At 31.8% G+C, this 14,786-nt stretch overlaps 1 protein-coding gene across 11 annotated transcripts; it reads left to right on the top strand.

Moving 5' to 3' along the window:
* The first annotated feature begins 3,773 nt into the window (after positions 1 to 3,773).
* LOC100796280 (fanconi-associated nuclease 1 homolog) lies at positions 3,774 to 8,692 on the top strand. 11 transcript variants are annotated; one of them, XM_041010466.1, is made up of 7 exons: positions 3,774 to 3,897; positions 4,021 to 4,349; positions 4,842 to 5,873; positions 6,735 to 6,826; positions 6,898 to 7,035; positions 7,943 to 8,314; positions 8,438 to 8,692. In XM_041010466.1, exons 1-3 carry the CDS (start codon positions 3,879 to 3,881, stop codon positions 5,112 to 5,114), a joined length of 621 nt encoding a protein of 206 aa, XP_040866400.1. In that variant the 5' UTR covers positions 3,774 to 3,878; the 3' UTR covers positions 5,115 to 5,873; positions 6,735 to 6,826; positions 6,898 to 7,035; positions 7,943 to 8,314; positions 8,438 to 8,692. The 11 variants fall into 11 exon arrangements, 5 of the variants coding, with proteins under 5 accessions (XP_040866400.1, XP_040866401.1, XP_040866398.1 ...); XM_041010467.1 differs by having other exon boundaries at positions 6,898 to 7,003; positions 8,381 to 8,692; XR_005889028.1 differs by having other exon boundaries at positions 4,901 to 5,873; positions 6,898 to 8,314; positions 8,381 to 8,692.
* The last annotated feature ends 6,094 nt before the right edge of the window (positions 8,693 to 14,786 follow it).

The following is a 14,786-nucleotide window of genomic DNA, read 5'->3' on the forward strand; positions in this document are numbered from 1 at the left end:
TACTTAGGTATACAGCGTATTTGATTTTGCAAATTGCAGCCGAAAAACTGCTTTTTATTCAGAAGTTCTCTCAAGACATTATAATATTACAGGATTTTTTTTTTTCAGTCTAATTTTTTAGGTGTACCGTGTAGGGATGAAATTGAGTCGGGTTAAATCAGATTTTTTTTTCGAAGGCGGGTTAAATCAGATTTTAGATATATATAAGTCCAAACCAATTAAGTACCGATGAAGTGTTAAAAGGCACAATGCTCAGTGATAAATCAACAATGAGTGATAATATGAGAATGAGCTTCTAGAATAAGAGCGTTGGGTCAGTCATCAGATCACTTAAAAATTGTTGGGCTTGGTTCCTTTGGAGTGAAAGAAAACAAAAAAAGTATAACTTAACACTTTTACATTATATTTTTGTTATCATAATTCACTTTTATTTCATTTTTTTTTATTTTACCGAAGGGACCTTATTTAGATATTGTTTAAAGTATGTTGAAGCATAGATCAAATCGCTTACTCAGAACATTCTCAAGAGCTGTTATCACTTTAACATCCAAAGATTTTGCACATAAACCAATATAAAGGATTATAATCAACTTAGTTGAAAAACCCTCGTTACTAGGATGATAATGAGTAGGTTTTGAGTAAGGTCATATAATATTCATTTTCATACTCATTTAAAAATAATACTTATACACGATTTAATATATGTGTAGGTAATAATTTTAATTCTCATATCTATATTCAATGTATATCTATATATTTATATCTACACCAATAATAATAATAATAATAATAATAATAATAATAATAATAATAATAATAATAATAATAATAATAATAATAATAATAATAATAAATCAATAAAAAATTAATTAAAATAATTACTAAAAAAATTATTTATATTAAAATAAAGTGAATGAAGTGTGAAACCTACACTAAATAGTATGTAAAAAATTTCCTTCTTTTTTTTCTCCTTTTCTTAGGCTTAGTAACCAAATTTACCCTAAAGGCCTTACTTGTCAATGGGTGTTCCTCATCGAGTGATGAGTGGGAATTATAATTGTATAAAAACGTGAATCCCACTTTGTTAAAAAAGCTTTTGGGATTTGGGAATTGCAATTAAGATCATGATTTTCATAGTTGCTAATTGGAATTTCTTTCTAGGAATATATTTTGAAGACTCCATAGATTGTTACATGATTCCTTTCTCAATTCTTATTCTTGTGTAGTACTTTTTTATATTAAACTTATCATTAATTTGATTCTTCTATTTATATAATTATTTTAATATAGTATATTTATTATTAAAAAATTCAATTTGGTTATTTTATTTTCAAAATCAATGCAATGTTGTTTTTTTTTTCTTCATTCAATTGCAAGAAATGAAGTTAACTACTTTTGTATATTACACACTAAAAAAAAATGACACATAGTTGCCCCATAAAACACATTGTCACGAATAAATTAAATGTTTAAATTCTTGATCCATTTTCAAAGTGTACAGTTTGGGTGTTGGATGCCTTTTCAGGTACGTCGCCCGCCATTGGAGAAGGAACTCGGCTAAAGAAGAAAATCACTTACCGAGACAAGGAGAAATCTAGTATGAACACAAAGTTTATTAAACTAAAGCCTAAAGTTTAGCCTAATTAAATTATCTAAAAAAAATAGTCATTTTTAATAAGTAGATGTTAAGATAATAATAATAAAAAGTAAATTAGTTTAACTTAACATTAGAATACTGATAGTGAGTATTTTTAAGTAAATTATGTTATTCCTATTTATTGAAATATATACTAAAATATATAGGTGTGTTGAAGTCTTAGCGAATCGTTCTTCAGTGCTTGTCAAATAGATAAAGGATCCCTGGTGTTTGAGCAACCTCTTGCCCAATTGAGCCAATTGCTGTTAGTAGCGGATGTAATAGGTGTTTCAATTTTTCGTAGTATTCCTTTGTACTTTTTTTTTCTTGGGCTTCTAGCACCTTTGAATACAAAAATAAAATACTAATATATAAATTAATAACTTAATAGCATTATTAATAATGTATGAATAATTAATATTTTAGTAATAAAATATAAAGATATTGAAATTCTGATATATTGTCAATATAATTTTTTTTACCCTGTAAAGAAGTTATAGATTACTTTAAATTTGACTTTTAATGTAAGAAAATGTAATTATCACAAAAAATTAACTTTTATACATTTTCAATTAATTTTTTTCACAGTAAATCAATTAGAAATCTTATCGTAATTAAATTCTTATTTCTTTGGTATAGATTATTGCAGTTGTATATCATGACTCAAATTCAAAATCTCCGGTCAAAGCTTGAAAAACTCTAAACTAATTGATAAGGCACTTAGTGATATTAAATTATTATTAAAAAATTCAATAATTTCATTTACATGACTATATATCATTGGATGGCATATTTTATAAACTAATACATTGTATGAATACAAATTTTAGTTTTATGTATAAATGCATGGAGTCCTCTTTTATCAATCAGAAACAAAATGCATCAACTTTGCTGTGGGAGTTATTTACTTCATCCGTTTCAAATTAATTGCACTAATACAAAAGTAGGCTTTCGGATCGCGTTATCTACATCGATTATTTAAAATCAATATAGTATATGACGCGGTGACATTTTTAAAATCAATGTCAAGTATATAGAGCTGTTTACAACCTATGAAGCCCGGATACATGAAAAAAGGAAAAATATCGGTGTCGCACCCGTATCCAATTTTTATTTTTTATTTCTTAAAATACAAGATACGGCTGGAACACGACTTAGATACGGCTTCCTAAGGCTAGACACGACTTCAATACAACTCCAATATGGCTCGGATACGCTACTGTTGAGCAGCTTGCAGATCCTCGGACATAGCTTCTGAAACGTTGCCACCGACACCGCCTCCCCTCCTCCACCGCCACCGCCACACTCCACCATCTTGGCCATGCACACCGCCGCCCCCGCCTGCACCCCCTTATTCTGCTCCCCCATTGCCTCAATCAGTGGCTTCACGAACAGCCCCACCACCGTCCCTACACCTCCCCCGCCACCCCCTCTATCGTTTCCCTTCAAAAATTGCGGCGAGGGCACCCACGATGTCGCGGCAAGCGTTGCGGACGGCAGAGTCAGCCCTTCAAATACTGTGCAGCGAGGGCACCCACGGTGTCGCGGCAAGCGTTGCGGACGACAGGGTCAGCCCCTTGGGTGCTTCATTGTGTGAAGTGAGTGAGTGAGAGAGAAAAAAATGGTTTTGTTGAATGAAATTAGAGAGAGAAAGGTGGAAGAAGTAAAAGTAATGTGAGAAAGGAAAATGTAAACTGATTTGAAGGGGAGTGAGGGAGGTGGAAAGGAATGGTGAATCTATGAGTAATAGTGATGAAAAAAAAAAAGGTGGAAGACAAGTTTTGAAATGAAAATGATGGATGGGGTTTTCTCTTTTCTGATTTGTGTTTTTGGGAATTGTAAGTCAAGGGATAGGGGCATTAATGCATTATTATAATTACGGAAAAATGGAAATAGTTTTTGGGTACAACAAACAATAGGATAGACAAGGTTAGGGATCTGAGGCTAGACATATCTAGATTTTTTTTAATATGAATTTAAAGTTATTCTAGAAAAATCTGACTGCTCTAGAAAAAAAAATCTGAAATTATATACAATTTTTTATATATTTTATTAATGTATCTAAGAGGTATTGTATCTTTAATTTTAAAAATTTATCGTATCTCCGTATCTATGTGGTATCATATCCGTATCGTATCTCGTATTAGACTTCATAGTTTACAACGTTGTCATTTTTATCGGATTTTTTTCACTTTCTAATCTCTCTGTCTACCTCCCTTAAACCCACCCCTCTCCTCTTGCCATGCTAGCCTCTCCTTCAGGTTTTCATTCCTCTCTAAAACCCTCACTCCCCCAATGCCAACCCTACGCTTCCAATTCCCGCAATTTCTCCTCTCATCACAACTATTCTCTCAATTTCTCTTTTCGTTGCTTTTTTTTGGCAGAGAACCGAACCAGATGCAGGAAGCGTAAGAGAGATTCGCCAATCAGCCGGCGCCACCAGAAGCACGAGGAGGAGGAGGACGATGACGATGAAAACCCAAATGCGGAGGAAGACCTCGCCGAACGAGACTACGATTCGGAGGACCAAACGCACCACAACCACCCTAATTCGCAACCTCATGTGGAGACGGAGGTCCTCTCCGACCACGGCGTTCAGATGTCGCAGTTCCCGCCAGTGATAAAGCACTCCGTGAATCGCCCTCACTCCTCCGTCACCACAATTGTTGCTCTCGAGCGTGCCCTCCATGGAATCGCCCTCACTAGATTTCAGGTACTTTTTTTAGTGAGTAATTAACCTCCTATCTTTCTCAGCTTTCAACTTTGTGCTGCGTTAATATATTTCCTGTATGTGTCATGGGATGTTATGAAATAAAACTTTCTAAGTTTCATGTATAGATTGTTGAGAAAGATAATGTTGTTCCTTTTTTTTACCCTAGTCCCCCTTCCATTGTTCCTCTACGTTACCTGTGTAGCAAGCCTTTTTGACCAATGCTTATGGTTCAATACTTGGCAAGTAGTCGTTTGCATTGTCCAGGACTCAAGCCAAGACCTCTAGTATGAGGGGGGCATGTTACATATATAAACCATTCGCATGATGTCTTCATTTTATATCAGCTGCTCTTTATGTTGATTAATTTTACTTAATAGGGTTAAAAAATAACTTTTATTGATAGGAGACTATGTGTGTTTGAATGTAACCAGTTATATTCATTCATTTTAATTTTTCTGTTTTTTTTAAACACATTGTAATTTTACTTATTAGTTTTTGAATTTACAGAATGCTCCTTTAGATTTTGGTACTGATGACTTTTATATTGCAAGAAAGAGTAGCATAGAATCCCATCTGCAGCAAATTCGTGATGGCATGGCTGAGGAGTTTCTTATTAAGTCATGGGAAACACATATTGGAACAACATGTAGAGGAGTTAATTGGGGCTGCCATTCTTTAGATGAGCTTCGCGCTGATGTTTCTTGTGTTGGGGGCACTTGCTTGGCATCTCTCTGCAAACTTCTGGCTCAAGACTATCGGAGCTGATCTAGTGGAATGCCGGATTTGCTGCCATGGCGTTTCCATGGAGAATACAGTGGTGAAGCCAAGCTTGTTGAAGTGAAAGGCCCCAGGCACTTGCTTGGCATCTCTCTGCAAACTTCTTTCTTTTTCCATTTCTCTTTTTAGATTTGCATTTTTTATAGTTGTTTTATGTAAGTATGCATGTATTCATTGAACTTGGAGAAAATAGGGTAATAAGCGGTTGCTACAATATGGCTTGAAAGTTGAAACTTATTATGCGTGTGCTTGGATATATGTTGTTTTGGTGGTTGCATGTCTTCGTTAATTGACCAAAATGTTGTGGGTTGTGTGGCTGTACTTCTTATATATTGATTCTGTGAGTGGATATTGAGAAAAAAAGATTGGAGAATCTTCAAATCTTCAAATTTACTAGTGTCTCTAGACTCTAATCATTTGATGTACTATACTGTAGAAGATGGACTTAGGTTGTTATATATATATATATATGCCCATCTGCATTGGACACAACAGTACTGTTTCTTTGTATAGTTTGTTGTCTTACAAAAATTAACTTTAAGCCTAATGTAATGGCTTTTACGGAAAGAAAAAAATCTAGCCTAATATCATATTTGTTTGTGGGATGCAGCTGAGAAACTTAGTATGGGCAACTTCAAAACATGATGCCTTATCTCCAACTACTCTGTTAATCACTGGTCATCATTAAGTGGTAATTTGACTGAGATAATCAATTTTGCTGGGCATGTGGCACCGCCCCCTACTGAGGTAATGCAGTCTCTTGAACAACCTTATTCATCCATAAAGACAAAGGAATGGTGTTATTTGCGTTTCTTCATGCTTATTAATGCAAGATTTATGTGGAACCTGCATTTTTTTTTTAAAATCATAAGAAACCTACAAGCTGTTCAATATACATGTGTGGCGTTGATTGAACGGTTGTGATCACTTGGAAGGGATACTCCTTTATAGCTGCACTTCATAATAATGTGATTACTTGAGCGGTTGTAGATTGTGTATATGTGGCGTTGCTTGAACATTCATCCATTGGGAGATGATAAATTTTCTTGAATAAGTGGGTTGCTGTGAACAAATTCTACCATGGCAAATGTAGGGCAGGTGGTTATAGAGGGCTAAACATTCATGAAAAGAATTGCAGGTTATCAATATGGAATCAGTGATCTGGAGGGTTCGGTTCAAAATATCTGTTTGTTTTCACTTTAATAAATGGGTACCTCTGCTTGTGAGGAACTTGGTCTCCCTTATTTCTACTCTTCCTGTTTCTATCACAGTCACTTCTCAATCAAGCTGCACTTAATAACCTAAGATTAAGTCATAGTTAATCACACTTGCTTTTGGAGGTCAAAGTTTCCTTAATTCACAGGGCTTGCCTTAATAGATATTCATGATTCTGTGATCTTGCTGTTTTTTCCTCTCTTTCCTCGTCTTGTGGCTTGCTTCTGTCTGGTTTGGCAATATATACTTGGTAAATACATTAATTTATTCATTTTATTGGATCTGTAGTAGGAATTATTGCTGCTACACAAGCCTACTACTTCTCTCTGTTTCTCTAGTTTATCCTATCAGAATTATGTTGGGTGCAACTTATGATGTCTGTATTGGATGCAGCGTTTGAATAAGAAAGGAGTAAGCTTTTGTACATGGATCACACATGATGATAATGTTATATCAAATGCAGTTGAAATATATGACAGCTTGAGGTATTTTTCATACCAAGTTTATTTGTCTTAGTTTGGAACATGAACATTGCTTGACATGGAAACTTTTGCAGTGGTGCAACGCATATTATTGCCTCCAATAATGATTGTGGTGTGAGAGAATTTGACACAGAAAGGTTTCGGCCTTTGAATAACTTCCAGTTCTCTTGGCCAGTGAATGTGAGCCCTCTCAATGCAATCTGACTGAAGAAGTATATTTTTTATTTTCTTTTCCTTTTTAGCTAATTATTCTCCCATTCAGGTTCATTTCAGCTTTGCTCTCATATATACTGTTGTGTTTTTTCCCTTTAGTTGATTAGAAAAAAAAATTGTATTAGAGATAGCAAGAGAAAACAGATAAAAAAGATGCAGGATAGAACTCTCGGAACTGATAAAGAAAACCAAAACAGAAACACAAAAATTGAAGTCCTATACTATAAAATTAGTTAGTGTAGAGAAGCTGTCTAATCTCTTTGTATATCTTAGATGTTGATACCATGAAAAAATACATGTGCTGAAGACCAAAGAGAAGCCACACACACTTCTATGTAAATTTTTCTTCACCTTTTTTGGTTTGATGTAAATTTATTGTGCAACCGTTTAATTACTCCATATCGATACATTTCCTTGTGAATCGAAGTGATTTTCTTATAACAAGCTGGTGCAGGTTACATGAATAGACTATCTGAATGTGATAAATTTTTTGTTGTGGTTGTTGAATATGAGGAATCTAAGTGAATAGCTTGCTTTTTCAAGTACGTCATATATCAAGATTTAACTTTTAAAATTAAAATATTTGGGATGAAAATGTGATTTAAATCTTTCAATTTTCACTTAAAATTAATCTTAATCTTTATGTGTGTGTTTTGGGTTCTGGCAAAAAAAAAAAAAATAGAAGAAAAAGCGTGTTTCGGGTGATGATAAATTTATTTCATTTTTATGGTGTTAGAGTCACATCATACAGAATTTTTCTACTTATTATATGTATAGCTAACCTGTGTAGAGTTATTATTTGGCATTTTCTTAGTAAAAATGTAAAACGATTTAATTTAAAAGATTTGTTTTAAATAGACAAAAAGTAAAAATTATTACTTAACATCATATTTGTTAATTTTTAAGCATTACTCACGAAAGGATTAGCTGGAATCCAACCTGTTGATATTCCTGGGATCCAAAATGTAAGATGTTTCTTCATCCTCTTTGATAATGTTTCTTCATCCATGGCTGCTGAAGTATATTACCAGGCTATTGGTACTTTGCAGTCCCGTTCTTATCTGAATAATTTAAATCATCACCAAAAGCATCAAAACAATTTAGTAAGATTGGTGTCTAGGGATTTTATCAGCAGTAATGGCTTGTCAACGAGAAGAAGTAACTGCACTAGCTAGAGGAATTGTAGTGTAATTCGATCTCTAGCCTCGCAAACATCAGTCGCTGATCCAGTGTTGTCCTCTTCAAGAAGCAATGCTGGTGACACTTACAAGAAATCAAGTAAGTTAAATGTTCCTGGCAATTATATTTATTGGTGGACATCCTTGTTTGCTAAATGTGTCTAAGCTTTAATCCTTATTGGGCATGGTGAGTCGTTATGGAATGAGAAGAACTTATTCACAGGGTGTGTTGATGTCCTTCTAAGCAAGAAGGGTATAGATGAGGCAATTGAAGCTGGGAAAAGAATTAGCAGCATTCCTTCTGAAGCTGGAGTTTATGCCTATACTAGGGTATGCTGTTTATAGCCCTTTTAAGACCCTTTCTTTTTTTTAATGAAATGTTTAACAATAGATATTATTTGTCTGGAAGGCTGCAATGGCACTTGCAGACCTCTACCAATAGATTGAATAGAACATAAAAATGGTTTTGCTTGTGAAATTATTTGTCACGTGTCTCTATGTGCTATGTTATTACTTATGATTGTTATCGATGATTGCTGTTGTTATGTGTTCTTCTTGTTAAACTAAGAAAGCTTCGTTAATTTCATGAATTTCTTTGTATATAGAGTACATAACATGAGACTCTTATGTAGTAAAAAAAAAACATGAGCTTGAAATAACACTATAAATCAATATCAATAGATTCAGTAATAAGAAATAGTTTCCCTCAATTATAAAAAAAGTTTTGCTCAATTAATTAAGATCATAAATTCAATTTTTTCAAGTGAAAAATAGATACTGGAAGAACTTTTCTTACATATAAATAGATGTACCGAACTCAAGTTAGATTAGTTAAGATATAATGCTACTTTTGATGCCTGGGTCATGTGCATAAATAATAAGCTAAGTAGTAATTTGTTGTACTTTTATAAAATAAAAAGTTTAACTTCACTCCATATGATAGGGACCGCCAAATCTAGCATCCACTTTAACTAATATTTTATTATGGGTCCAGAAATCCTTTAACCTAGGGATTATTTGGATTTAAGTCATTGGTTACTCTTCATTGGTAGATTTAAATCCTTTAACCTAGAAATTGTTTTTCTAGTTATTTTACACAGACTAATAAAAAGTAATAAATTAATAAAAGAGAATAATAATTTTATAAAATTAATATTATATCATTAGTAATTCATATATAGATTTTATAGTCTATCATTAATATTATAAGTAGTATTATTTTAATAAATTTTGTTGTGGAAAAAAATTGTGTTAAAGGAATTAGAGTACATTTAATATGAATTATAACCAATAATTATAACATGTTTCAATTACAATAATTTATAATTTTATTCTATCTTATTTAGTAATAGTGGTAAAAGTTATACTATAATCATCAACCGGCTAAGTAGATTTTAACCTGTGGGAGGAGAAATTTGATTGTTATTAACTTAATTCATTATATTTTCTTCTCCAAAAAGGACTAATTGAGAAGCTTATTCAAACTGTCTGTTGTTCGTAAAAAAAGACAATGCAAAAGCTCAAAACACTATTTTCCTAGTTCAGTAAATCCATGTGAAAAAAGACAAAAGCTAACCAAGAAATTATGGACAAACTATATATAACCATTTAGCATGAACAGGTCAAATAGGATGAGATTGCAATTGAACTTACCCTACCAATCCACAACCAGAACCCAATTCAACAATCTTCTTTCCCTGAAGAAGGACAAGCATCCCTGAGTCAACAGCGTGCTCTAGAAACTTTCCCAGTACAACTCCACTGTCCCACATCACTGCTCCAGTTACTCCATTCGTTCCCTTGAAACAAAAGTCCAAAATTTCAAAACTGTTTAAAACTAAAAACCAATCATTAGAAAAGGCACAGGCCAAAGCAGAAGCCATCTGAGCACTAATGTGAATTATCCATGTCAACAGAACCATTACTCATAAATAATCAAAAAACAAGCACGAATCACACGCCTCTATCCCTCAACCACCAAAACATGCACAAACAAATAAAACACAGCAACAAACATTACAGTCAGTCACTAATTTAAGTTAGTTTATTCTGTTAGTTAAGTTCCGCTCCTATAAAACAAGTGTACAGCATCCAAGACACTCCAGACACTATATATATATATATATATATATATATATATATATATATATATATATATATATATATATATATATATATATTAATGATTACACAAAAACAAGTTAATTTTTCATTTTCTCAATGCTAATGAAGCTCTTAAATTTTTCCGGAGGAATGCTTTAAGAAACAAAGAAGTTGATCCGAGTTGCACTGAAATCATAAAGCGTGCAATATCCTATGCTGGTGGCCTTCCACTGGCTTTGGAAACAATAGGGTCAAACTTGTTAGGTAAAACATTGGATCAATGGACATCTGCATTAGATGCATATGAAAAAACTTAGAGTTGTCCGTTTACTTTTCTATCTTTTTTTTTCCCTATCCGACTATGATTGATAAACATTAGTAATATTTTTTTATCAAATGTTTTTATACAAAATCAAAGAATAAGATAACTTTTTTTAACACCAAAAAGACAATTTTTTATAAAATCTATAATTTTGGTCATTTTAGTTCTTGATTTTTGCTAATCTTGCAACTTTAATTTGGGTCCGAAAAATACTTATTTATCCTCTTACAAATAAAAATACACACATTGTGTGAGATTGTCCTCCTTTGTTATAACAAGGCTTCAATATATCATACTAGGAAATTTTTTTAATGAATACTCACAATGCTATCTAACACATTGAAAGCGAAAAAAATGTAAATATTATAAAATTTATTATATAATAAAAAAATAGAAATATATGAAAAGTATTAATGAAATGTTTAAAATTAAGAGATATCTATGTATTATTACTCTTTCAAATTTAAACTTTTATACTACATCTTTTTTTGCTTGTATATATTTTAGGATATTGTCAGTAAAGTAAATTAGGTAAGCAAATAATGAATTGGTGGATTGGAAATATAATTATTACCTATTATTTAGGCAGTTGTACTAATGAATGGACTCAATGGTCAACTAGTCAACTTTAGGCTTTTATGATATTCCACGATGTATTAACTATTGAAAAATAGGTATGGGGAGGAAAGTCAAACCAAAAAAGCTAAAAATGAAATGAAAGGCAGTAAAGAAAAGTTGTAACAAAAAACTGAAAGTGTTGAAAAGTACAGGAAGGCAAATCAACTTGTCTTTGATGAATGATAAATGCCTTAAAATTAGAAGATAATCCCAATTAAGGCCTTGCAAATACAATACCAAAGAACATATGAGTAAGCCTTTCGTCACCATCTTGACATGCACTACACCCTGCTTCCTCATTATGCAATAATATAAAATATTTACATTAAAAAATTAAAAATAGAACTCAATGAATAAAAAGTAAGTCCAACTACTTTTATAATTTTTTTAATAAATTTTAGTTGATAAAAATGTGTTTATAATTTTAGTTAATCATGCGTCTCCCTTCTGTTGCCTTCTCTTTCGTCGTCACCTATCAAACTTCTGTAGAAGCAAAGTTTCCAAGATTATTTTGATGATGTCAAAGATTATTAAATCAAACAAGATTAAAGAATCAAGAAGATTCAAGTGAAGAATCAAGAGAAGACTCAAAATATGCAAGAACCTCAAGAAAAGCATCAAGGTAAGTTAAAAATAATTTTTCAAAGAAAAGATTGAACAACACAAAATTGTCCAAGAAAATTTTTCAAGAAATATCTTTTACCAGAATTTTTACTCTCTGGTAATTAATTACCAGAAGTCCATAACATTTTATAACTAATTTACAAAGTAGTAATCGATTATCATGGGCATGTAATCGATTACCATTATCTTGTAACGTTCAAAAATATTTTCAAAATAGTGTAATCGATTACACAATATTTGTAATATGGTTTTTGAACGTTGGATTTCAAACCTCAACATGAAGAGACACAACTTTTGATAAAATAAACTATATAATCGATTTCACTATTATGGTAATCGATTACCAGTGACTAGTTTTGAAGAAACTGCCAAAAGTCACAACTTTTAAAGTGATTGATTTTGAAGAAATTGTCAAGAGTCTTAACTTTTAACATGGTTTCTTCAAGAGCCATCAAATGACTATAAATATGTGATCATGGCACTAATTTCAAAATGCTTATTCTCAACATCTTTCTAAGAGTTTTTGTTCAAGACTTGCTTTGTCAAGAAAAGTTCATTGTCAAAAACTTGTGCTATTCTATTTTCTTCCTCTCCTCCATTCTTACAAAAAGCTTTTCAAGAGACTGACTCTTGGTTGTAAAAGCTTTCAAGAGACGGTCTACTTGGTTGAATCACTGGACACAAAGGAGTAACATCCTTTGGGGTTCATTGCAAGAAGTGGAATTTGCTTCTTGGTGTAATCACTGAACACAAAGGAAGAATGTCTTTTGGGGTTCATTGCAAGAAGTGAAATTTGCTTTTTAGTGAAAACGCTCAAGTGGAATTTGCTTGAGGACTGGACATAGGCACGAGTTGTGGCTGAACCAGTATAAATTCGGTTTTGCATTCTCTCTTTCCTTAATCTCTTTTATTTTCTGTTGTGTTTATACTTCTTTAAGGTTACTTCTCCTTATTTGTTATTTGAGTAACTTACAATTAAAGAAATAATTGAATCTAGGGAATATCTAAGTAAGAGAAATATTTTAATTAGGAATAGTCAACGAAATCTTAATTCAACCTTTCTTTCTTAAAATTTTTGAGGCCACTTGTCCAATAACTTTTGCCAAGCTCCTCACTACGGTGACCTCAGGCTCAAACTTGTTGCCACAAGAAGAAGTTGGGATGCAGTGAAGAGGCAGATGAACACAAGAAGAGGGTGAGCGACGAGAGAGGGGAGAAAGGTAAGACGGAGATATAATTTTTTTTTAGGTGCGTCAAACAAAAAAGGGTTGCATAAAGCAATTGCCAATACAATTAACATAACAACATGGCTTTGTTTCAATGCCCAAAAGCACCAACAAATTTAAGGGTGTTGATAGGTGCACCCAACAGTATTGCTGGTCCATCCAACATTTTTTATTAATGCTCAAAAACACCTCATACGTATGCTTTATACAGATGAACTTACTTCATATAAATCATATCATCCGTATAATTATACGAATGAAGTTCATCGGTATGCATATAGATAAAGTTCATCCGTATGCATAATTACACAGGAATTATAAGATTGATTAAATGATTCAAAAAAAAAATTACGGACTCAAATTTTACTATTGACAAAAAATTCAAAAAATTAATAATTAATATTTATCAATAAAAAATAATTATCTTTTAAAAACTTCAATTCATTGAAAACTCTATAAAATTCATCTACCAAGCAACGTAGAAAGAGAGAAAAAAAAATGATGTATAGTTTCCAAAAGTTATATCCAAAAATTAAATTCATCTAACTTAGAGTAAAACAGCTTATTATATACTTAGATATCATTAATTTTAGGGTGAAAGACACTTTTTAGGATAAAAAAATGTAACAATTTTTTTAAAGTTCATGAATAAAACTTATCCGCTTACTTTTTAGTTAACATTCACTAGTATTTTATTTACAGCTAACAATTAACTTTTTTGAGGGATGTATCATTATCAATAGTCAATTATTCTTAATATAGTGCCAATTATAAAAATTGACTGTATACTTCATTAATTTGTAATGATTTATTACAAAAAAAGTATTTTTTGTAAGACAGTTTAAATAGTGCGGTGTAGAACGTATACTTCATAGTTGTACGATTTTTTTTTTTTATATTTACAATTTAATATTTATCTTTTGTTTTGCTCCTGAGAAAGAGGAAAACAGAAATTTTTCCATAAAGTTAGTTGGTGCAGTAATTAACGTTACTGTGATGGGTCCGCCTAATAATTATGTTTTGTTTGGTAGTCCGTGTTCACTTTACCCCTGTGGCCCTGTCACATGCCATCCACAATCATACTAAGTTTTCGGTTTTCTTCTAGGAAGTTACTTCCGAAAAAAGAAGGATACTTACCCAGGAAATATAAGATAGATCAAATGATTCAAAAAATATAGTTATCGATTCGATTTTTACTATTAATTTTTTTAAAAAAAATTAATAATTTAATAACTAATATTTATCGATAAAAAAATAACTATTTTTTAGGAAAAAATATGTAACAAATTTTTTGAAGTTCATGAATAAAATTATCATCTTACTTTTTACTTAACATTCACTAGTATTTTATTTATTGCTAACCATTAAATTTCTAGGGAGATGTACCATTATCAATAGTCAATTATTCTAAATATAGTGTCAATTATAAAAATTGACTGTATACTTTATTAATTTGTAATGATTTATTACAAAAAAAGTACTTTTTGTAAGACAGTTTAAATAGTGCGGTGTAGAACGTGAGCCACGGGTTATGCACAGCCAAAGGTTTTCACTTCTAAGAAAGAGGGACGAAACAGAGAGAGATTTTCCATAAAGTTGATATGTCCACGTAAATGTAATAATATAATGTTAAATAAATAAGTACCTCAATATAATCTTTATTTCTTACTTTCTTGTTT

Source organism: Glycine max, chromosome 16 (assembly GCF_000004515.6).
Source record: "Glycine max cultivar Williams 82 chromosome 16, Glycine_max_v4.0, whole genome shotgun sequence".
Taxonomy (NCBI): domain Eukaryota; kingdom Viridiplantae; phylum Streptophyta; class Magnoliopsida; order Fabales; family Fabaceae; genus Glycine; species Glycine max.